General features: G+C 42.5%; 1 protein-coding gene across 1 annotated transcript in view; it reads right to left on the bottom strand.

Annotated features, from left to right (window-relative positions):
- The window catches only part of TBX15 (T-box transcription factor 15), a 90,119-nt gene that overhangs the window by 5,384 nt on the left and 59,121 nt on the right, over positions 1-25,614 (bottom strand). The window contains exons 3-7 of the mRNA XM_083881495.1: positions 22,994-23,095; positions 21,042-21,213; positions 20,516-20,683; positions 17,017-17,081; positions 10,165-10,262 (exon numbers count right to left, since the gene is read on the bottom strand). Of these exons, the coding sequence (XP_083737621.1) occupies positions 10,165-10,262; positions 17,017-17,081; positions 20,516-20,683; positions 21,042-21,213; positions 22,994-23,095 (605 nt within the window). The remainder of the gene's footprint in view (positions 1-10,164; positions 10,263-17,016; positions 17,082-20,515; positions 20,684-21,041; positions 21,214-22,993; positions 23,096-25,614) is intronic.

The raw sequence follows: 25,614 nt of genomic DNA, 5'->3' as shown, positions 1-25,614 counted from the left end.
GTTATAACTTGGTCTGTAGTTGTTACAAAGTCAGCCAAATCCCCCTAGAGATGGCAGCAAGCCCAGCAAATATATCCACACCATACCACAGCCTTGGATACACAGATGTGTGTGTCATTTTAATGGAAGGCATGGATACAAACCAATCTAGTTAAACTGACACACAGAACTATGTTAGGTCTGGCTTAAGTCAACTGAAACCACATTTAAGCAAGAATAAAATTAATCTCTCAATAATTGTCCTCTGTTCCTTTTCTCTACCCACCATTTCCCTTGGAAATAGTTGCCAACACCACACTCATTTACCAGCAATGTCAGAGTATCTCTCACCTCCACACTTACCATGATTCCAGAGTGATTAATTACTATTTTGGGCAGCCCCCGGAAGATAATTGTTTGGCTCTGCAGACATTGGTCCCACATAGGTGCAGTTATTGAGTCAGATTTGTATAAAATAGAAGGTTCAGATTTTTAAAGGTCCCTCCTTTGCATCTGAACCCTGGCCCACATGGCAGGTGAAAGTTTCTGTCCTCACAGTGTCCTGCTATTCTGTCCAGGGCTTAGCCAAGCAGTGGTGTCATCCTGAAAGAAGCTTGCTCTCTGGGCATACAAGTGATTACTAAGTTGACCTTATCAAAAGCCAGAAGCATTTTCAATGAAGGGAACTGGAGAACAACTAAGGGCAAGAGAAGTTAAAATCTGCCAGCTGGGACCAAGAATTAGGGAAAAAGAATAATGAAATCATGGTGGAAGACAGGGAGACCATGTGGAAAGGGTGGGATGTAAAGACCAACCCTCCCCTTCTTGTCAGTGTTTCCTCTTGTGACACCAAATAGAAATTATCTGTTTACCAGTGTCAGATATATGCCCACAAGGCTGAGGGAAGAAATTACAGCTTTTCCTCTGGGTATCAACATGAAGTGTCATTAAATTATCATCTCAAGTAGCTTATGACTGGTATTTCCTTCCTGTCATGTGTGTCAATCTAAGACTCAGTAATGGTGCTGTTTTCCTGTAGGTTCCAAATAAACCTTTGCTTTTGCTTTTACCTAGACTCAGCTTGTGTTAATGAAAATTTCAGGCCAAACTTCAGCCCAAACATACATAGTTTTTAGGCATGATGTGCCTTAAAATGAAGGCTTAGAGAATTCTGGAAACATTCATTTTGCCAGGGCATCTGAAATGCTACAGGGACCTCTTCCACAGAAGGTAGGTCACGTAGAGAACTTCTAACACTGCAGTGTAGATGGAAAATGCATCTGCCAGCAGACAGCATTAGCCAAAGGAGCTTTCTGGCAACAGCAAGACAGTGGGGAGAGCGTCAGTGCCAAGGGAGTCTGAAGCAATTGTGCATGGAAAATTTTCTGGGATCTCTCTTACGAATGACACCATACTATTCACTTGACCCACAACTTATCCCAACCTCCTTTATCTGAAAGGTGCACATAAATCAAACTTTGGACTCCATTGCAGCATATTTTCCTTGCTAAAGTTTCCAGGCATTGGATGCTGCCATCACCTGCAGGGCCTCCATACAGACCTCTTGGTCCTTGACGTCCTTGCTCAGAGCAGAGCTGCGGTCAGCACAACATACCCAAACATAAATGCCATATCCTGTGCAATGGCAGAGTCTCACCAGGCAGACAAGAGCTTTAGAGAAGTTTAGGCAACTTGGCCACAGCCTGCAGTTCTCAGCATGGCTGGTGTCACACAGAGGTGACCTGGTATTCACTGTCACATTGCAAACAGATGTGTCCTCAGTTTGTGCCTCACTTTCTAACAGGGATGGGAACAGCAAGGTGGTTTGTCTTAAGATTTTACGTTTTGATGGGTTAGGCAGCACAAAGTTACTCTTTGAGTGCAAGTGCTTCTCAGAGAGCTTAGCCCACTCCCACCTACAGGCCAGCTTAGCTGGTGGCCAGGAACCACAGGGTCAGCATGGCCAGCCCATGGCCAGCAGGCTGTGCAGAGCCCACGGGACAGTGTGCAGCCCACAGCCTCAGCCAGGCCATTTCCTTCCACCTCCATATGTGAACAGGCCCTAATGCTTGGATTGGTAGGTGCACAACCTCACCTATCCATCTCCTGGAGGAGCCACAGCCTCTCTTGTGACCCCTGCCCAAGATGTTGGCATATTCATCATGTGATAGGCACGTGTCCAAGTACCTGGGGGTGCAGGAAAAAGGGACTGTGGCCACTAGTCATTCACTTGGTTCACAACTCTCCTCCTGGCACTTAACTTGAGTAAATAAGTCCTCATGATAGGTACTTTATATTCACTTGGGCACAGATCCATGATAATGCAACTCTCCAGCCTTCCAAATGAAGCTGGCCAGGAGCTGGGATGTGTCTGGCCAGCAAGGACCACAGAGGAGCCTATCCATGCAGATGTATTCCAAGTCATTTCTGAAAGGTCTGGTTTTTGTGAGGACTCTACAGTATTGGACACATAGGGTCCTTCTAATGCACAGGAAAGAACAGCTCTTACTAGTGTTTTGCAGTGCTCTATCCTCAGACACAACAGTAAATAAATGTAATGGCATGCATGCAGGAAAACAAATTTGAACAAAAAGGTAAATCCTGGTCCCATCCTGTGCACTTGTACACACATGCACACTGAAAGTATGGCATATGAAATTTACTCTCTGCCTTCAAAGTTACTTCGCCTTTTGTCACAGAACAAAAATTAAATGTGTGAATTGCCCAAGGAAGTGAATCTGAAGGAGTAATGAGGTCAGGAGGAAGGGTTTGTGCAGATTGTCAGGTGGTTTGACTGATAGATTATGAGGCCAGAGTGTGCCACTGTAACTATCTGATCTCATGTCCTTTTGGAGCCAGGCATAGCACAAACCTGGATCCATTTCTGCTTCAAGCAGCACATGCCTCAGTCCTGCTTGATGTCTTCAGACATCTAAATGCCACAATATCAGCTGTCACTCCTGCTCTCACCTATCATGGCAACTTTTTCCTTGCAAGTATAACTGGCAGACCAAGGTCTCTGCTCCCATTCCTAGCTTTTCAAAGTTCAAACCTAAAACATTCAGGACTGGAAGATTCTTCATCACCATTACTACCCCTCAGAGTTCCCTCTTCACTGCCTTGGAAAACTAAATGGCTTTGATGCTTGTTCCTTTTCTTCTCACTAAGGGCAGGGTCACCTGGCCGGTGACAAGCTGGACACTCTCTTAACTCCTTCCCTATTTTTAGGAGTGAGAACTTCCCACTTTCATGGGAATGAGAGCCATTTCTCTCTTCACCAAGTGTAGCTGCCTTTTTTCTCTCTAGAGCCCTTGGCCAATTATCAAATTATGAATCCACTGGTAAAATCTTTAAAAGGCCCAAATGAGACTCAAAACCTACTGTGTGCCAAGTTGCTGGGTTGTAGAGGAAACATAAAGAGTGCTTTGTAGTTCTTTGGGACACAGCTCACAGAGCTCATAGAAAAAAAGATAATTACAGCAATAGATTTAAGGGGGAAAGTATGTACTGTATGGCACAAAAGTGAGGAATGAAAGGAAATTTTGGTTAAGGTTAGCAAATTATAGAGAAGGACTTTTTTAATAAGTTTGCCTCAAGTTACAAGAATCATTGGAATTAATGGTAGATCTAGAACAACTCAGAATAATACTTTACTTCCCTTTACATCCTACAGATTTCTGCAAGGCAAACTGAGCAATCAGCAAGTTAGAGATAAAACTTGTCTTGGTCCTCCAAGATAAAGTATTGTCAAGATCTAATGGTAAAAACCAACTTTTTCCTAATGTGGACAAAAAGTATGATTCAGGACATGTGATTTCCATTCCCATCCATACCCAGAGCACCAAGACAGCTGAGGAAAAACATCAAAGCACTGTGGCAAGTTCAAGGAACAAGTAATTTTCTATTAATAAGAAAATTATGTGCTACTCTTGGGAAACTGTGAATTTTCACAGTATCATTGCCCACCTCTAGCCATTCATGTAAAATCTGATCACCACTCATCTGATAACAGAGACTTCAGTCACTGGAACTCAAGGTAAACACCTCTGGAGTAACAGAGCACTTCAGGCTCCTTTCAGGACATCAGGAAGTGGCACAGCCTTTGACTTCCAGCTTCTTGTGTCACATCTGGGAGGGTATTTTTATTTTCCAGCGAAGCACCAAAAATGTCCCTTCTCTAAAGGAAAACTGTCTTCAGCTCAGCCTAGAAGAAGCTGGAACAGTTTGTTCCCTGATGCTTTGTTTAAATGAGGCAATCTAGGAGCCATTTGAAGTATGTAGCAGAAACCAGCTCTTGATCCCAATAACTCTGGCAACAATCACTCTGTTTCCAATCTCCTCTTCAAGGTCAAAAGAATCAAGCAGATAATTGAGTCCACCCCCAGCTCTCTGACCTCTGCCAATAGCCTAAACTGTTTACAATTGATTTCCAAAGGGAAGCAGCATCCAGATTATCTTGGTGGCATTGCTGACAGAACTGATGGCTGCCTTTGGGAGGCAAGGGGCCAGTCAGATAAATATGTAGGTGGCTCAAACTCCCTAAGCATGAGCAGCTCCACTCTTTTGGGAGACACTATTTTTGGGATCTAGGATCTCAGATAAAGCCAAAAGGATCTTAATAATTATTTACTTCTTTCTGCCTCCAGGAGCCTGTGATGCCTTCAGATGAAGTTCTGGAGGGCTCAGTCTTCCTGCCACTTGAAACCAGCAAACATTTGTGTATTCAGGATTTTGTTTTCACATGGGTGCAATTGGGGCAGCTCTCTGAGCACCACCCTTGTGGAGGAAGAGTATTATACGGAATAAGTCACAGGCAGAACAGACAAACTTTGGCAAGACAGAGGTGGTGCCTGCCCAGAAAGGGTAATGTTTACAGAGAGAGAAGCTAGAAAAGCAACAACACCTCAGCTCGAAGTATCTGTCTCGCTTCTGCTGATAGCTGGTGCAGACTTAGGGTCTGTCTGGAAACATCATTACTACAAGAAAACATTGTTCCTTTCCAGCAGTAAATGAGACCTTTGAATCTCTTCCACAGAGAGCAGAGGGAGCCTTTCGTGTGTATCCTTGTTGACACAAGACTCCAGGATTAAGATATTCTCCTGTCAGAAGGAGACAGTAGGACCTGTACTCAGTTTGTGCATGCATGCTGCTCTAGAGATAGCAGCAGTTGTTTTACCAGCAAGGAACACACCCCTCTTTCCCTCCAGTACCCTTGTAGACAATTTTCAATGCTAATCTCAGGAACCATTAATGCCAATTTTGCAGACCCTCTAAGAGGAGGACTCTACTCTACCTGCAGTCCAAGATCTATGTAGATGCTCAAGTTGATGGAGAAAGGTTGCATCTATCCTTTGGTGGAGTTCCTGGCAAAAGCACTTATTCAAGAAAAGAGCCCATTTGAAAGGAAAGCTGCCTTGAGAGGTGACCAGTCAAGTTTAAGATGTTCGACTCATGGGTTTGGTATGCAGGTGTCAGGACAGCAGTTTAATGACAAAGTGGATTTTTTTTGTGCTGCAAGCCTAGTGATAGATCATATCATGTGACTCTCATATTGGTCCTGAAATTCTGCTTAGGAGGTACTTCTTCCTACCAGCTGCCAGGGTACCTTTGATTTCACTTCTTGATAAGTCACCAGCTTTTGTAGGAAGGAGCACATACTGATCACTCTTCGAATATTGCCCCAGTGCCTTTTTAGCCTCTATGTCCTTGCAAAACGTAATCACTGATGGTGATCTGTTCATCACAATATCCTGTAGGAAACTGGATATCACAAATGAGCCAGCAATAGCTCTTTTTACTCTTAGTGACATAATGCAGAGTTACTGGAACTCCAATTTTCATTTTTCCTCTTTTTTTTTTTTTTTTTTTTTTTTTTTATGTTCCCTTTTAAAATCAAGAAACTGGGCCACAAATTTTTAATAATGAGAATCTGGATGAGGTTCAATCTAAATTTTGAAAATATATCCCAATTAAAGACTTTAATAGATTCTTGGCTTTCCGTGTGTCTCACTGCCATATGCATTCAATAACCCCAAGCCCCCTTCCCCCCTAGCAGTGAGCAGACTGTAGTGTGGGTGATACCATTCCCCAGAAGGTCAGCTGCTCCTGGACTGCCATTTTCAGAGCATTTCGTGCAAAGGTTTTTCCCAGGGGGGAGACTTCTTTCTTCCAAAACTGGCTGCAGACCTGCTGTGATTGTGTCCAACATGGTGCTCACTCTTGCGAAGCTGCAGATACTTTTGGATTATGCGCTCCAAAAGAAAGGTTTTGTTCTCAAGCCAGGGGATTTCACTAACAGAAGCATCATGTTCTTTTCCTTGGTAGGACAACATGGTGACCACTCAGATCACAGACCTGCAAGGACTTGCTGATGTGCTGTCCTTCAATGGCAACACGTGCAACTAAAGCTCACGGACCACAAGATTCAGCTGCACCAGACATTAAACTCTCCAGTTTGCATGGCAGCTGAAACCTATCATTGTGCAGATTAGAAAGTTATTCAATCCCTGCATGAAACAGCTGCATCCAGCACACCAAGTATCAATTTTGGTGTGTCGGTGTAGCCCTTGCTCCACATAAAGCTTGGGCCAAACAAATGAGCAAAGCACTAGGATGTAGGTCGAATGGCAGGATAATGTGGAAAAATTTGTAAAATCTTTAGATAGTTGTATCACATAGATGTGTCTGGAATACTCTGTGCAGACTTATGTTTAAAGAAACGATTAAGAACCTGGAAAAGTTCCCACTAAAAGCAAAATTAAACGATTGGTGCTATTCACTTTGAGAGGCACAGAAGGGGGAGATAAAACCCTGCAAAACACATAAATGTATGGAGAAGGTGGATGAGAGGAAATATATTCTTAGCTCTTAACACCCCACAAAAAGGGATAAACGTTTAGTTAGAGCAGAAAACTTAAAGTCTCTTGCATGATTGCAGGGTACCAAGCAATCTCTATTGCCCTTGCTACATTTGTTCCCATCACTACTGACCACTTTGCAGTATTCTGGGGATTTGTACCTCTTAGGAACTACACTAATTGATTTAGCTCTGGATAAGTTAGTGCTGGAACCAGAGTAATACAGGGATTGTCCTTACTGGAGGGCATGTTTGTAGTTATCAGCTTTGAGATCAGTCAGCTCCTCATTTCAGAATACACACTAACTTTTCCAAACTGGCAGGTGTGGCTGTAAGTTAAACACTCTCCAACAAAAAACCATCACAGCTATGCAGTTTTTATCATTCAAATCTCTAACCTGGCCAACTAGTTCAGTTGGATTTGTTAAACAAAAGCATCTTGGAAAAGTCAGGTAGCACATTTATTTCATGAAAAAATTACCAAGTGACAAAAGAAAAGGCAAAAATCTGTAGAAATCCATAGCACAGAAAAATTTAGCTTGAAAGCAAGGGAGACACCATATTTATGCTACTGATGCCCCAAGCTTTTGCCCCAGAAAATGTAATTTTCCCTATTACAGTAGGGATGTATGGATCTGTCTCAGAAAATCAAAACTGAATTACATAGTTCCTACAGAGAGACTCTTACAGCACATCCTTAAACTTCATGTAGCTATGGAACCTACTTTATTTTTTCCTATCACCAAAGACATATCTTATTTTAGTATTATTATCTATTCTCTCTCTCTTCACAGGCTGGAAAACCATGGCTTGCTCCTCATCAGTCCTAGGCATGTGGCCACTCTTGCTGCCCTCATCTTTTCTCTCTGCCCTAAGAACTCACTCTTCTTCAGCTGCAGTGGACACATATACTCTCAAAGGTTTCCTGTAGCCCCCATGCAATTTCCCAATAAACATTTCAGGGGATAAAAGGAAAGGTTGCATTTCCTCAAATATTTATTCAGAAATGGCACATATTCACCCAGCTTTCATGAAATCAGCAGGATCTAGAATTAAAGTATCAGTTTATTAAAAAAAACCCTGAAAGCTTCTAATTAATAAATACATGAATTAGAATGAAATGAGATGACACTATGCAACTCACAGCACTGAAGCTCCAGAAGAGGGAGAGAAGGAAACTGGGGCAAGTCACATCCATGTAAACTCTCAGAGGATCTGAGGTTCAATAGTTTATGCTGATCTCAGCTCTTGAACAGCAGTGATTTACTCACCTGGCACCCAGTTCATGTGCTTGAAATCAAGGAGACAAAGAGGTGTGGGCGTGATATATCCTAGTTGTCCTACTGGAGGAAGGAATCACATGTGGCTTAAAGCCACCTCAGCATTTTTTGCTCTTTCTGCCAGCAATTCCAAGGACTCCATACCAGCATGTTTGTACTTGCCTTTGGGGGCTATCCCAGCAGCCAGAAATTAAAATAGAGTGTTTGTACCTTAGCTTTGCACCTATTTTTGAAACCAGGAGTCAGCTTGGTATGGCAGTTACTAGAGAGATGAGCACTATGAGGGTTGGGATACTTCTGATTTATTACTTCACATGGCTAAATGCAGAGTTCAAAAACCCTTTTGTAATGAGTTGTTGGGTTTTGAGATCAACCTATGAACACAGCTTCACTTAAGGGCTGCCCTAGGCTTTGTTGTCTCTGATGCAGTGGTGGTGGTCTACACAGGCCCCACTGGTTACAGGGTACTGGCTTACTTCCTGGTTTTGCAGCTGCCAAACTATATTATAACAAGCTAAAAATACATTAAATATTTTCCTTTCCTAATATTACCTTACCACGTAAGCAATAGTTGGACTTGCCACTAGGATGTTATCTGATAACTGAGGGGAGGGAGGCAGGCGAGCCCAAATAGGGGGTGAGACATTGGAGAGAGGCTGCTTCAGTGACTGTGACCAGGAGGAGAGGCTGTTATGTTTCTATTTAGGTGGGTGATGAAAACATTTCTAAATCCCTGCTTTAACCCATCTCTGACCACATGCCCCACCACAAGTGCTCCTCAACACAAGCCCCTGAGCTTGTGCAAGATCTCTCTGGCCCCATGCTGTGCTATTCAAGAAGAGTTGGGTGGTCAGGTGAAGACCATGCATGGGGAGTCTAACAGAGCTGACTGGAGTATGCTCTGCCCTACTCCTGTGCTGTGCCATCAGAAAAATTATTCAGCAGGTGACCTGGGCCCTGGGGTGTTGCACGTGGAACTGGCATGGGGGACAGTCAGCAAGCAAAAAGAGATTCCTCCGCTGGACACATTTCTGATTCTGCCTTGGTGATGGGGCAGCTCCAACAGCCACCACTGTTCCCATGCATCTGGAGGAGAACACACCATCCCCAGGTGGATTCAAGTTCTGGAGGGAAGTTTTGAGGGTGGTGTCAAGCTTGAATCTGAAAGGCTGGAGAATCTGCTACACAGGGCATGCATTTGGTTTTGATTGTTTACCTTTGCTGGTGTCACATTTGAACACCATTTTGAATTGTTTCTTTTCTTACATGTATGTTGGAATTTAAAAAAAAAGTATCCGGCTGCTGCCTTGATATCTCTTTCTCTGTGATCACTGTTTTTAACTAGAAATAGCTGCACTGAAGCAAATGGGAAAGACTTACCCTGCAAAAAGCAAAATAGTAACATGGCCTGAAACTAGAGATGAAAGCCCTACTTAACAAATGAGATATGTAAAGGGCAGAAGCTATGAAAAGACACAGCATGAACGCCTGGCCTATCCAATAATTCCTCCCAGATTCTTACTAGCAGGAAGTGTCTCCAGCAAGGCCACTGTGTTTTGAGATCAAGGTAGCATGACCCCAAAGGGAGATACATCCTTGGTCTCCTAAAGCTTCCTGAGGGCAATCCACTCCCCTTCCCCTTGTGTTTGCATACAAATGGCAAATGTAAACTGTAAGTGGAAAACAAGATGTCTGACATGGTTGAGCATTTCCTCAGTCTTTCTGTGCTCTCTTCACATTTAACTCATGCTGTGTTCTTGAGCTGGTTTGCCCAACCCTAAAATCCTTCCTGCTCCTTCTACTAGCTCTTAAGACTCTAGCTCTAGAGAGACCAGGGAACCCAAGCAATTCCATTGCACCCCATAAGGCATGGCCTGTCCTCTGTTTCCATCCCCCTTTCTGCTCTGTGTCCTCTCAATTCAGCCAAGAGCTCAACAACATGTGTGACATCCCCATTCCAGTCGCTGGACACACAGCAAAGAGCATTGCTGCTTTTATGCCCTCTTCTCCTGCTCTTTCTACAGGTCTTTACAATCTTTGCTAGCTCACCTTGCTGCTTCTGCATGGTGGTGAAATCCTCAAAGGTGAGAGTGCGCACAGGGGGCCTCCAGAAGGCGTAGGTCTCCATGATGGCCTCCAGCCCCGTCCTGTGCAGAGGAAAGAAAACAAGGAGTGAATATCAATCAGCTGGGGATACAGGCACTGAGGAGAGAAGGCTCTGACCTTGCTTAGCAGGCTGTGAGCAGCCACTGAAAGGTCACCTTGGCATCTGTGAATTCCTCAAGTGAGTCTTCCTGCACAGATGCTGACCACGAGAGTAAAATGAAATTTCCCCAGCCCAGGATTTCAAAAGCTCCCAACAATCTCTCAATGACTTTTTCATTTCTAGAAAGAATCTCAAGCTTCTGTCTGCTTTCAAGGGGACACATGACTGTTAGCTCATCAAAGCATACATCAATTTATCATTGGGTGGCTCTCCACACTTTTTGGATGTAAGCTGTCATGCAAATAAAGGAGGCCTGGGATTCAGACTGTAGAATCAGAGAGATTTTGTGAATTGCCTTTCCCTGCCACTTAACAGTTCTGGACACTGTTCTGAAGGGCTACAAGAATCCATTACAAAGGGAATATTCTTGGTTTTGGACTTCAATTAGAAATGTAGAAGATACTCCTTCTAAAAGATCAGTTTTATATTTGCTTTGGGTCTTTAGCTCACCAAAAAGACATATCAAAGAGAAAAAGCCAAAAACTGAGTGAGAATTTTTCTTCTTGAAGGGCCAGGGCGTCAGATTTGTTCTTGTTGTCACCACAAACTCCTAGCTCTGCTGGAAGTCTCTTAGTGCCAAAGGCTCAGTGAGGACATAGGTGTATTATCAAACTGGAGTTTCTTCCTAGGAAAAGTTCTCAGTGGAAGCTGCACACCTCTCTGTTCCCCATTCCTCACCTTCCCCTGCCTGTTTTCCCATAGTAAGTTACAGCCCTTGCACTGACTGAATACCAGTAGAGATTCTTCATCAAATGTGAGAACATATCTCCTTTCAATGCAAAAGGCTCAACATCCCCAGAGCCTCTCATCAGATGTTGAGCTGACACTGGAGCTGCCTTTTGCTTCTGAAAATGTCTTTCTGCACGTGCCTCCACTCACTCAGTTAACTTTCCAAAGTCTCCCCGGAAGCTCGGATGCTTTAAATACATTGGAGTTGGCAAACCAAACTCTGTATTTTAAGAGGAGGTTTAGAAGAGAGGTTGTTGCATGGTGTTTATTAGCTGCTAAGCTGTTAGAAGTAGAAACAGAAGACATCTCTGCATAGCAGTCTCACACTAGCGCTGAGCACATTACAACAAAACTATTTGGTTAATACAGTGGCCTCTGCCAGCTCATGGAGCTCAGAGGCAACAAGGCAGGGCAGAATTTGAACCTGTCAACTAAGCCGAGCTCTGTGTGCAAAAGCTGCCCTTTGACTACCAGTACCACTCCCAGGATTTCCTCTGCTCCCTGTGTGTGAAAGTCACACATGTTCAGACTCCATCTGGTTCTCAACACACACAGCCAGGAAGAGAGCAGTACCTTTTTTGCAGCCTCATTAAATGATTCCCAGCCCAAACACTGAGGGAAGACGTTTTGGTACTGTATATCCAGGGGGCATAAAATGCCCTGAGCAAGCTTGCAATGCAACTAGACCTGTTGTTGAAAGGAGCTGCCTTGATGATTAGAACCACGTAATACATCAGAAATGCAGACTGAAAGTTCCAGCTGTGCTCCTCCAGCTGCTCTGTGTCTGCCACAGGATCGTGTGGGGAAGCAGGGAGGCCAACTTACTGAAAGCAGTGGACATAGTCTGGCTCAGTCATTAGATCCCCAGGTACACAACCCCACTCTGCACCAGCACTGGGCTTCTAGCTCTGGTCTCACAACTCCCTGCCAATAAAAGCCAGTCCCTAATGGGAGGTGGCTCATGGAGACACTAAAAGCAGATTAAAACTATTACCCCTGCCTCTCCCTAGAGCCTACATCATTATCACCTCAGCAACTGAGTCACAATTCAAAGTTTCTAGTTCACCATCTAATGCTTTCCCCTGTACCAATATAGTTCTCACAGGCACGGTGTAATTTCTACTTCTAAAAGAAAAGGAAAAAAAGAGACTAGCCAGGACATCATAAAAAGAAGAAATAAAATACTAAATTGGGAATTATATACTGCTTTCAAGGGTTGGACTTGACTGTGTCTGTGAGCTGATAGAGGGTAAATGGCAGCACTGAGAGTGCCAGGGCAGCTTGTAAAGCTGCTCTATTACTGCCCTGTATGTCAGGGAAAGGAAAGAAGCCAACGCCAACAGGGACCTACCTCCTCCTGCTCCAGGAAAGCAGTTCTGCAACAGCCCCCTTGCTGTGAAAGCTCCTGTCACCCTTCCCTTTCCACACTGTGACTGCTGGTAGCAACAGTGTGGCCTTGCCCTGCTATGCTGAGGGCAGTGGGATGCCACAGGTACCTGAATAATGAATGTCAAACTCCACAGCTGGCCCTTCCTGCCCCAAATGTGAGTCTTTACTCCCCACAAGTTTGCATATGTCGAACATGTGTGTAAAACATCCTTTCTGAGCATGTGGGTGATAAAGCTCAAACTTATGTCCACCTCTCCTATGCACAAATTTAAGCCTCTATATACTAGACCAATCTTTTTTCCCCATTAGTTAGTGGGTTTCTTTCTTTTTTTAATCTTTGATTTCTGCTTTTGGGACTCTTTTTCTCCATGCAGAAAAAAATGTTGTGGGTGTTTTTGAAATAGCTTCTAAGCAGAACACATCCCTACTGAATTTTCACATCCTTCCAGACAAGATCCATGAGACAGCAGCTTCATGTGCTAACCTGCTAGAGACCTACTACACTACATATGGAGTCTTGCAGAGGAAAAGCATGCAGTCATGCTAAAATCAGCTCTTGGTGAGAAGGCACACCACCTTTGTGTACTGATTTCACAACCCTATCCCCAGCCTTTCTTCTGTCTGTGATGTACTCCTATTTTTGAAAGAAACTGTTGAGGTGATGAGGTGGGAATCAAGAAATCTAATCCCTGTCAACTCCAACAACTGTCTATGCCATAGCAGTTTGACATTGGTGTGCTCTCCTAGTCAGCAGAAATCCTGGTGTGCGTTCCACCCTCTAACAAGGAAAAGAATCCCCACCTGGCCAATGAAGAGACATTTTGGGACAATAATAAATGCTGAAAAAAAAAATTGTTTTCAGCATTTCTGAAATGTCAGGAAATTTGGAGAGCCTTTGCTGAGGGTTGCTATCAGCAAGTGTGCTGAACATTATCCATGTGGCATCTACTTTCTCTTCCAAAGAGCTCCACTAAAAAATTAACTTCAAACTATCTATCAGGCCATAAACCCTTCCCTCTCACACCATCTTTATGAAGGAAGTAAAAAAAAAAAAAATAAAGTATCAGAAGAGGTCTCACTGCCAGCATTTTTTTAATAAGGTCAGTCCTTTAAAAGGTATCCAAAATTTGCTCTCTCTTTTTCATTCATTCTTTTATTTTTAGTGCTATAAAATTTTAATAATAGGCAATAAATGAAACAGTTCCATTGTCTGAAAAATGAAACGAGCTATCTGTGCACCTCCATAATCCATCCCATATGGCTGATCTTGCCATTCCCACTGCACATAGGATTCAGGACATCATTTCATTGTTTGCTGAGGAAGCCAAACTATTGGCTCCAAGTGCCCTCCTGGCTCTCTTATCCTAAACAAAGCACAAAGAGCATTTCTAACACAAACAACTTTTATTCACCTCAGCTGCCCACATCTGAAAGGAAAGTGCTGGTTTTCCTTCAGCCTAGGGTTTTTTTCTTCCATCACCCTGTTGAGTTTCCTGACTGTTTTCCCTTCTGACTTCCTCCTGGATAAGGAGCTCCTGCAAGCATCCCACTGTCAGATGAACTTTACCCAGTCTCTAAAAATAATCTCCGTGGCATTAAACCTGCACCCTCACTACCCAAACATTTGGCTAGCTATGTTCCATATGTCAAAAACTGGTTTCTCATTCTCTTGTAGTTCAGGAAAGCAACCAAGTCATAACCTGCCTCATTCAGACTTTATGTGGGTATCCTTTGACCACCAGGAAGCTTCTCTTTCAACCTCAGGAACTTCTCTTGTTGCATTTCTACAGATTCTTTATTTGCTTTTGCAACAAGTGAAGAAGACCCAAAATTAAGGTAGAGAGAATCTCTACTAAACAGGAACTAAGATGTGGCCTTCAAGCACAAGCTACCTCTGCAATCCAACAAGGCTGATGGTTGGATTGCTGAACACCATTACTTAACATGGTTTGAGTGCTCAAAGACTGCAAAACATTGTCCAACTGCTGACTTGTTTCCATCCTTCCCTCTGAACCACCTCACTGCTCCTTCTCTCAGCTCAAAGACTGAGGCAGTAAGGTCTGAACAGAGACACTCATGAAAACAACTGAAAGAGATTGAAGAAAGGATCTGGGGAAAGATTGCTCCCCCATATGGATACAGTCGGTCACATCACAATGGGGTGTCCCCAGAGCAGTAGGGTTTTTAAGCAGTCTCTTGCACTGATGAAGAGAGACCACAGTCATAAGGAAATAAAGGGGGGAGAGGTTGCAAGCTGATAGTAGTGAGAGATCTAAAATGGAAGCTAGTTTTAAAAACACATTCACCTCCATATTTTCTGCAGCAGGAGACAACAGTGAAAAAATAATAATAAGTGGAGGGAAAATATCCATCTCCATTTAATATAAGAGCCTCAACATAAAGCAGAAAGGAAATGTCCTAGGAAATAAGTGGTTTAAGAGTTCCTTTTCTTCCACCATGCTCTGTTTTTAAATGGAGTTCTTTCCTCCATGATTTGCTGGCAAACTCTAACTATGGCTCTGACTCAGTATCCAATGTCACTGGAATAGGATGTCCTGGAGCTGCCTCAGAATTCTGTTTCTCTTGCTGCTGCCACATCTTTATTTACTTTTTTTTTTTTAAGACCTTATACATAAACCTCTTGAACACATACTACTCACTTGCCTGATTCACAAATGGCCCTTCTTCAAATTACCCTATTTCTTTTGCAAAGGAGACCTCCATTTTCAGTGGGACCTTGTCCAGCCACAGTCTGATGCACTGCAGTTGACTGTAGCTGTGGGAAGGACGTGGGAAGTTGCAGAGTATCACAATTGTTTTTTGACCAGTGATCCTAATGAGATTACACAAGGGAGAGAAAACCCATCCAGCACAAGAGAGCCCTTTTCACACACAACTTGGACTTTAATGCTTTCCTCCCTCCTATGGGGATATCCGTGTAAGTGTCCTCTGGGAAGGAGGCAGCTGAGCATTCATGTCCTCCCCTAGCTGACAACAGCAGTGCAACTGCAGCCAGACCCCTGCTCGTGAGGCAGGCGCCTGACTGCTATATATGCTTGCAAATACCTTTGCCTGTTTTTTTCTTCCTAAAGCCTCAGGCTGCTCCCTTTGATGTGTAATACCTTAAAGATTTTAATTCCTCTTTACATCAGCAGAGAGCCTTACTGAGCCCTCCCCACAGCTGCAGCCGTGTAGCAATTTCCTGCCCTTTCTTAAATCAATGAGCTACAAAGATCAGTAATTCCCAACCTTTTTAGGAAACTGTCCAAATTCACTGAGCTAGGACCTTATTAATGCCTTCCACATTAATACAGCCCACCATGTACCTGGAACTGCATCAATCCCTCTCCCAAACCCAGCCCCCAGTGCAGCTGTATCTGTGCACACAGGGAAGATCTCGTACCCGGGACACACACTGCTTTCCCCACACAGGAGAGGAGAGCAGGATAAAAGTCACATATGCCTCAAGGAGAACTGATGATCACAGCGGGGATTAAATGAGGGTGGCAACATCTTTATGCATAACTTCAGTAAGATGAGAGCTAGGAGGTCTCTAGGTCAGTTAAATGTCTCCTTTGTGATCAGGGAGGGTGTAGCACTAAAGTGAGTGGTGGAAAACAAAGGGCAGTTGCCCATTCATGAACACTGACCTTACCAAACCTCCTTGGGAAGGAGACAACAGTCCTGGTAAACACACTCAACAGGAGCATGCAAGTAAAACTGAATTACAGCGCCCATGGGGACAGCAAATCAGGGCTATGCACACAACTTTTACTCTGGTCTGCACACTCAGAGCTTTGCTTTACAAGCCCAGGCTTCTTGTAATGTAGTCAGATATGTCTAATTGTATAATTAAGGTTTAAAGCCTTTGTTACACTGATTTAAAGGATACCTACATCATTTAGATCTGCTGCACATTCTGCTGCAGGATTCATGAATGGCAGAAAAAGTTGAAACTTTTTTTTTCTTACTCTTTTTTTATAAGTCTGTAATGTCTTTTATTAATACAATTGATTAAATCTCCATTTTAACTACTGTGCTGTTAAAATATAATTTCTTCTAAATAATATTTAAGGTGTTCTACTTAATTTTTTCATTAAAATCATGACAAAATTAAGCAACACAGTCAAGGTGAAAGAATTGGACATTGCTGGAGAAAAATTTAAATTATTTGAATCTAGAACATTTTTATCCTGCACACCTATGAGAAATTCACTTTTTCTTCTAACATAAAGCAAGCATTTCCACTCCAAGTTTTGGCATTTCCTGTGAAAATTAAAACTTAAAAATGCCCTTCAGCCAACCCTACACGTAATAAAGAATAGTTATTTTGCACAGTGTTAGACTGTGACCTATTTGTCTGTTTTACAATCTGCAATCTCCCATTTTTCTATCTCTGTTCTTTGTTCTAATAAAAAAATAAAATTGCCTTTCCCAACCTTAGACATATGCCCTGTGCACTCATCAGGAAAAGGAGGGAAGAGATCAGTGAGGAAACACAAACAAGCTTCTGTTACCTGTTTCTCCCAGAATCTCTGAAACCTTTGGCAAAGGGGTTTCTGTCAATTTTTAATCTGGTGATCTAAAAGGAGGAAAAACAGAATTAGTTGATATCTTCAACTTTTTTTCTTTCAACAAATGAAAATTATAGATGATTACCATTCTTGCCCAAGCCACCTGTACAATGATCTTTCATACTTGTTTCCCCAGACCTCTATTAAATTTGCACTTCCATTATCCATGAACAGATAACCTGCTTATCAAAAAACAGTACTAGAGACAGAAATCATGGTAGCATCAGGAAACCTGGCACAGTGCTGGGGCTGAAAAGTTGCTCCTGAAGTAGAAGTACACCAGGTACAAAAGCCCAAGAGCTGTAAATTATCAGTGGCCTTGTGGTTTGGGAAGGAGGCACACTGCTCGAGTTTGGCTTCTATCTGAGTTATCTCAGCTTCAACACTTCAGATATCCAGCAGCTGGATGCAACTCATAGACCTTCAAATAATGCTGAAAAGGCCAAGCAAAGCACAGGCTACAGCCCCCAAAGATGTCAGGTGGCCAGCCAGTCACATGTACAAGTTGCTGTTGTTCTGGTCAGCATCTGGGTGGCCCTCAAGAATTTTCTGGTCTGGAAATTTTCTTTTCCTCCTCTAAATAAAGGAGGTAGCAGCCATACTGAAAGCTTTGGGGGAATCTTCCTTCCTGCTTTATTTTTAAGCATGAATTCCATGTTGGTAAATGTGAAATATAACACTGGGATTCTGACCTTGCAGCCTGTGGTATTATACTCCCTGTTGGCTATTCCACAACCTGGTGTAGCACAAGAGCTTCCCTCTGCCAGCCTCAGCTTGTCCTAGAGATTCTGTCTTTGGAATGAGTGTGAGATCTCCAGATCCCACCAAATTTGAGGTGGTTTTGCTGAAACTGCTCGAAAGGGACTAGTTTAATACCGTCTGATCTGAAGGGGATTTGCAGGTGTTTTGCTTCTGTCAGAACCAAGCCCTTACTCTGGATATTAACCTCAGATCTGGAATGCAGCTCCTATTTTTGCAGAAGCTTAATTTGTGAACTTAATTTCCGCTAGCCTGACTTTGCAGCTGTCCTGGGACTTGTGTGTACAGAGACAGATATGTTCTGTGGAGGATGGAATTACAGCAGAGGGAATCCCTGTGGTGGATTTGCTAACATTTTACAATTGTTTCCAGAGACGCTTCCCCCAGTAAGGCAAAGCTCTGCAGCCACTGGAGGGCATGCAGGCAGATTCAGGGGATTTAAATTTGGTTTTAATGAAAAGGTTTCTCCAGCCCACCAGAATCTGCTTACTGGTATTATAAAAATGTGATTATATCCCAATTTTTTTAAACTAAATCCCAAAATATTTGGAATTCAGAGACAGAATTGTCAGTGCTTCTTTACAGTGAGGCAGTTTATGCTGGTCCCTGACAGGGATCCCTCCCTTAGCATCTCCCTCCCTGTGTAATTATGTCTTGTAAGTCTGGTCATTAAGGAAGAATGACAGGCTTATTTCCTGTCATTTCTTCTCCTTTCCCTATCCTCTTTCCTTGTCTGATCTCCAGTTAAGATTTGTGGAGTATCTGCTTTTGGATGAGAGGGGGCAGGAAATTTCCCATACTGCAATGATAACAAACCCACCAGTGTGTTGCAATATTTTTGATCCATTTTGGATCTTATTCAAGTCAGTTCAAGGGGACTAGACTGAGAAAAGAAAATTGGGAGTCATGGGAAGAAAAAGAAGCAGTCATGAGAACACTGTCTGCACCTGTGCTCTCTTACATGCTGCAAAATAAAAAACTCTATAACATTTCAATAAACTGTTAGAATTTACAACTGTTAAAAATTGGTTAAATATTGCAATCTGCCTCAATCTGATTTAGTATGGGTCTGTCTTTCAGTCCATAAATACTAAATGAGTCTAGTTTAAGTGAAGTGTAGACCACTAACAAAGTCAATGTCCCTAGAGAAAGAATCCTGCTGCAGCAGCATCTTTTCCTTATGGTATCTAAAGTCAATACTAAGTCTCATCACTGGGAGCTATGCAAGACTTGAATCAAACATAAATTATCATAAAAATCACAGAATGGTTTGGGTTGGAAGGGACCATAAAGACCATCACATTCAAACTCATCTGCCATGAGCAGGGACACCTCCCACTAAACCAGGTTGCTCAAAGCCCTATCCAGCCTGGCCCTGAACACTTTCAGGGATGGGGCATCCACAGCTTCTCTGGGCAACCTGTGCCAGTGCCTCACCATGGTCACAGTAAAGAATTCCTTCATAATATCTAGTAAAGGTACTTTCTTCCAGTTTGAAGCCATTCCTCTTTATCCTGTCCCTACATGACCTTGTAAGAAGTCTCTCTGTCTTTCTTATAGGCTCCCTTCTGGTACTGGAAGGCTGCAATTAGGTCACCCCAAAGCCTTCTCTTCTGATTCTTTCTTACAGTGGGAAGCATCTTGCTTACCCTCCCCATCCTACACTCCATCCTCTGAAGATGTATGAGAAGACTAAGGTAAAAAAGTTGTTAAGTACCTCAGCCTTCTCATCAGTTGTTACCAGTTTTCCAGCTTTGTTTATCAGGAGGAGGTACAGCTTCTTCAATCTTCCTTTCCCAGCTAACTTACCTGTAGAAGCCCTTCTTGTTATTCTTTGCATCCCTTACCAGGTCTAGTTCCAGCTTTGCCATGGCCTCCCTCATCCAGTCCCTACACAAGCTGGCTGTTTGTGTTTCCACTCCCTGTGCATTTCTTCCTTTCTTTCCATCTGGTTTACCCAGCAGGTCCCTACTCAGCCATGCTGGTCTCTTGACTTTCCGGTCTGATTTCTAGGTTCTGGGGGCTTCTGGATGTTGGCCTATATGGATGACTTCCTTAAAGATCTGCCAGCTCTGTTCCATGCCTTGTTCCTAAGGGCAGGCTCCCAGGAGAATCTATTGACCACCTCCTTGCAGAGCTGGAGGTTTACTTTCCTAAATTTCAGGTGCATAACTTAACTCCTTAGCTGACCTCTATCCCTCAGGACATTCATGGATGACAATTTCAGTTTACATGATATACATGCATTCAAGGGCTTATTTTGTCAACAAATTGCTGAGATTGAGCTTCTTCAAAACTTTTTTCTTCACTGCTACAAAAAATACAACTTTTTTGTCTCTGAGATAAGTGATGTGGAGTAGCTGTACTGCCTTAAAATTATAGTGAGGACAGGATACTCCAGTTTTATATTGTGAGGTAGCAAGGAAATTTGAACACAACACACCTCTTTACAGTTGATCTTAGCTACTTATTTTACAGTAAAAGCTACAGCCATCTTATCTTCAGGGTGGTTTCCTGGCTAGATACTTCATGTCTATACATGCTACTTCACAGTAAGCATTTTCTCTTCTAGCCTTTAAAGAGTAACTTTTCTATGTTTCTCAGAGAAGTTAGTGTCTCAGTCACAAAGAGCACACTGATATTTTTATGAACACGCAACATGAAAGGAGCATAAAAGATTTACCTGCTGATTTTGGTAGGCTGTCACTGTGGTGAAAACAGTCTCAGGGAAGTTGAAGGTTTTTACCCCATCTCCTGAAGGAACTGGCTTTGTAGGAGAAAGATCACTGCTGAAATCCTTGCGGATGACATGAACACGAGGCTGGTACTTATGCATTGAATGTAAGATTATCTGAAGAGAAAACAAAAGAAAAAGGGTGAAAAAAATTTTTTTTTCTTCCCCCAAAAATATTTTACACAACAAGAAAGCAGGCATGGAGTAAGAGATAATATGGAGAAAATTATCTTTTCTTACAAGCATGTATGAGACAAAGTTTGTGCTGTGAGTAAGGAGAAAAGTGCTTTATAGGGTCAGGCAGTGTTTTGAGGAAAAGCACTGAAAGAGCAAAAAAAAGCTTCATAAATCTGGAAGCAACCACAGACACGTGTGCCCAACAGGACACAAGAGCATCAAAGCAGCAGCAGCACCCTTTCAAGTCTGAAAGGAGCAAGGCTAGGACAGCAGGCATTAGGATTAATTTCTAACTTACATGGCCTTGATCATCAAGCTCGTTGTTGGTCAGCTTGAGCTTATCAAAACTGACCACCTGCCTCATCCAGGTGTCTCCAGAAGCCAGGGAGTCAGGGTGGATGTAAACCCTTGGGGGCACTGGGGAGTCAGCATTGCCAGCCACCATCCACTTGGAGCTGTGATACACATACCTGAAAGAGGAAGGGTAGGTGGGCTAAGGGAGATTGTTACTCACTCACTGCAGGAACATGTCCAGGGCTCCCCCTTCCCTACCACCCTCATGCACCCCAAGCTCTCATTTGCAGTCAGGGGAGAATGTGCTTTATTGCAACCTCCTACCTTCTAAATGAAAGCCAGATTACCCCTGAGCCACTTGTTCAGACTTGATTCCTTATTAAAACCACCTTGCAGTTATTTTCCCTGTAAAACTCTGCCACATGTGCCTTCTCAACTCCTTAACCCTCTCTGAGCCAGAGTAAGAGGCTGGAAAATATGGGTAAACAATGTCTTCTCTGAAAATATTAATAAAAACCCTGCAATTTCTGGAAATCTGCATTTTATCTCATACCAGACTTTGGAAAACACATGTGGCTTCACCCAGAAAGGGCAATATCCAATGGATACCACTTAACCAATTGATAAAACAGAATTTCTGGTTTGAAATGTTGCAAAACAGGACACTCCATATAGTATTACATACATTGTTATTAGAGGAAAAAAAATATTTTTGTGTTCCTGATCTAGCCATCCTATATATGCCATAAATTTCTCTACTCCAGCTTTGCCTAGACACTTATCTTTTTTTTTCCTTGTCCTGCAGCTCCTTCCCTCTGAGACATTTCACAAACAGTTCCACTGACACCTCTGAGTTCTGTCCTATGCCTCCCCTCACTGTATCTCTACTCAGCTCTGCTAAGATGTTGCAGTTTTTACCTACAGTGACTCATTTCCTGTATCTTCACAATAAATGGGAAAAAAAAAAAAAAAAAAAAAAAAAAAAAAAAAAAAAAAGAGGAGTCTTTTCCTTTCCTGCTTGTTTGGTCTATGTGGCTGCACAAGCTAACAAGGACAGAAACAAAGGGTAAGAAAATAAATGTGTTTTCTATGTCAGCATTGTTAGAACCACACTCTTCAAAAGAGGAAAAACATCCAGCTGAGTATCAAACACTATTTTGCTGCTTCCCAGGAAAAGCATTTTCCTGATAAAACTTTGTACAATTTTGGACCAAATAGGAAGTATTTAGCATTTGAAGCAGAGGTTCAATTCTGAATCCTTGAAATGTGGTTTGGTCAAGACTATTTGAAGAAAAGACTTGCTCTCACGGGTCTTTTAATAAGAATACATAAATCACATCAGTCTGGAGAGTTTTCTGGGATGCAGAGAATCATGAGTTTTCCAGAGTATTTTTTAACATCAGAAGCTCATTAATATCAGAGAAATCTCTTCTTCCTGTCTTTAGCTCAGCAGTGGAAAGTTTCTCAGTGACTCCATACTGTAGGTCAGGGACCAATATTCACTGAGGCTGCTGTGCTGGACAGTGAGCACTTTTGAAACAGAAATCCAGTTCAGGCCAGACCTGAGGGGTCTGGCTTAATTCAGCTGCTCCTTGCCCATCCCTTTCTTGTAGAAGAAAATTTAGGGGCTGCAGACCCCCCATTGATAACTCCAGTTATTTGTTCCCTCAGACAGTCACTGCTAATCATGTCAATCAGGAAATGCATGACAGAAATCTCCTCAGTTAAAAACTGCTTCTTGAAAAGAGAAAGATTTCACTCAAAAATTGCAAGAGACTGTGTTAAAACTCTGGGTTTGTGTCTAAAGAGTCTGGTCAAATCAACCATGTTGGTGTAAATCATCAGGGTCTCCTCCAGCACACCTTTGCAATGGTGTTTAATGACAGATGTCTTTCCTAGGCTGTCTTTGTCAGTAAGCTCTTACAAGATCCCTACCTCTGCCCCTGAAAAGCTTACCTGTATCTCTTGTTATCCACAGGGACAATGTCCATGGCAATATAATACTGCTGGTGGGGATCCAAGCCTGTGATTTTCACCCTCATGGCTGGAAACATTCTCCTAGGAAAATAAGAGTAGAAATAAGGAAGAAAATGGTGAATAAGGAAACTGAGGAGGCTCCTTATACCTCTCTCTTTCACCAGAAGCATGCTACTTTACACAGACCAGTCCTTGGCGTGACTCCATTGAGCTTGCTGTGGGTAGAAAAGACCGTGCTGGCAGTGGTTTGAATTTTCAATTTTTTCCTACTTAGAAAAAGGGGTTACAGGATAACAACCTGTAAGTAATGATAAAATAGTCACAGTCAAGCACTCTATTCCCAGTTCCTAGGAGACAGTTCTGCTATGCTTCACACAAATCTTTCTCTCTAAGGCATTTCTAGGATGGGCAGTGTGCCTTTTACCTTGTGTTTTTCCCACTGGCCATCCACCTGTAATTCTCTCATATTCCATTAAATGCAGGATCACTTTAGTTCTCTCCTTTTTGAGAATATCACATTTCAGTATAGTTTGACAGTACTGAGTACTGAGGTAATATTTAAAGCAAATACATCATCCTGAAAGATCTTCTCACTCTTATGTTTATAGTTATTTAAGAAAAAACATCCCTCAAATTAATCTGCTTATTAAGAATGTATTTCACATTCAACAGAAATACTGGCAATATTGTCATAGTTTCCTTAAAATCCTGGTAGTTTTTTGTGCAAACTTTTTAATAGGTGTTGTCTTTTCTATGCCATATGATCTATGCCATATTAAGCATTTTCTCCTGATAGACAAGATATGGAACTCTACACCAACAAGAAAAAATCCCAGCCTTTTTCTTCTTATCTGAGCACAGATTAAGCTCTGATAAACACAGTCACTCTAGTAGAAGTGTTTGTAGCTGGGCAATTATTTCAGAAGAGAACAGATCAGAACAATTTTAACCTTAAAGCACATTAGTGTTAGTGTGGCTATGGCATAATTTCTCCTTCTTAAAATTTTTATGGTGGCCAGTAGACCAATTTCTATTCTACACCTCCCTCAAAGAGCATGCTGAGGGAATTACTTATGCCTCATTATATTTGCAACTAATGTGGTATTTTTACACCTTCATAAAATCTGAGGAGCTGAATGGAATGAGGTGCAGAAGGAATTGAGCAACACTGAAATCAGAGCAGAGCACTGAAAGAAATCCTGCATTGTTCCACTGACTGTTAACTCAGACCTGAGCTCTACCTGAGTGGTTTCTCAGCCTTTACCTGAGAAAAACTTAAGCTGAGGTCCTATAGGATGGTGTTACTCAACTGCATGACTTCTGCCTAGAAAATACAGAGCTTTGGTAGGAGAAAGCCCAAAAGTACTGGATGCTTATAAAATCTTATTCTGCTTCTCTGTTAAGTAGACATATCCTTGTGGGATGGAAGTAGGTGGATGGAGGGAGGATATTAAAGGACAATTTAAAATCACAATGCCAAAGTAGGGAAGTGTACTAGAAATGTTTCTAGGAGCCATCCCTACAAACCATCATGACACTTTCCCTTCTATTTAGCGAGAAGCAATGAAATGTCAGGGAAGAAGATTTAGTTCTCCTTTCAACATTTCTGTTTCTCACAGTATTGCTAATGAACACAGCCTGGAGGAGGAAGAAAACAGGAAAGGTTGTGTCAATATCTCCAGACGTGTCAAACTTTGCACAACAGGGATGTGATCCTGAGAATCTATTTCATTCTTTCCCAGCCAAGCCACATATAGCCACTTGCAGAAGAAGGTGGGAAGGAGGAGGAGGTTGATGCTCAGCCTTTGCTCAGCTCTTTCATTTCAGGCCACACTGAGAAGATAAGATCTGACCTATTAGCAGCTGCATCTGCTTTGGAAAAGGGCATATTTATCGTGGGGGGTGGGGAGAGCACCTCCCCACAGCTGCCACAGCAAAGCTAAACCCGAGTTATGAGAGACGTAAAACTGTCAGAAAAATCGTCTGCAGAAACCCTTCAAGGAGAGCAATTTGTGCAACTGATGGTGTGAGTTTGCTAGTAGAATGACTGGGGGGAGGTGGGGAAGGAATAATGGATTAGTCTTCAGTGGCTTGAGGGCATTACCTTGTTTCTGCCACAATGGCTCATTAAATCTGCCAAGCCAAATGGGTACAGGATGTGGCATTTTACAGTCCAGCTCTCTTTAATTAGACAGAGGTGGCTTGAGAGCAGCTAAAGAAGTAGGTCATGTTTCAGAGGGTTGATGAGAAACCCAGGATTAAATCAGAGTCTCTTTGGGTCTAAGTCTGCACACTGTGTTGGGAAAGTTGAATGTGCTGTGTGTCCTAAGAAGCTCTCTCCAAATCTCCAGCCTCGTGTAAAGTTGCAGTATAGCCTGTGGGGTTGTTTGTTTATGAAATACCTTGTAAAAGATTACCACAGACCATTCAGCAGGCTTAGAGGCTAATCTCTAAAATGATCAGAGAGAGCTCGGCTGATCCCACTACTTTCTCTAAAGTTTAAGTGTACTTTTAAAGTTTTGTAAATTATTACTGTTTTTCTTTTTCTGTGGGTATGAAAGGAACTTAGGTTTCTTTGCCATAAAGATGTGGCCTGGAAG

The sequence above is a fragment of the Zosterops lateralis genome, assembly GCF_965231275.1.
Source record: "Zosterops lateralis genome assembly, chromosome: 2".
Taxonomy (NCBI): Eukaryota; Metazoa; Chordata; class Aves; order Passeriformes; family Zosteropidae; genus Zosterops; species Zosterops lateralis.
The sequence above is the reverse complement of the archived record's forward strand: the minus strand, read 5'-3'. Positions and strand labels throughout refer to the sequence as shown.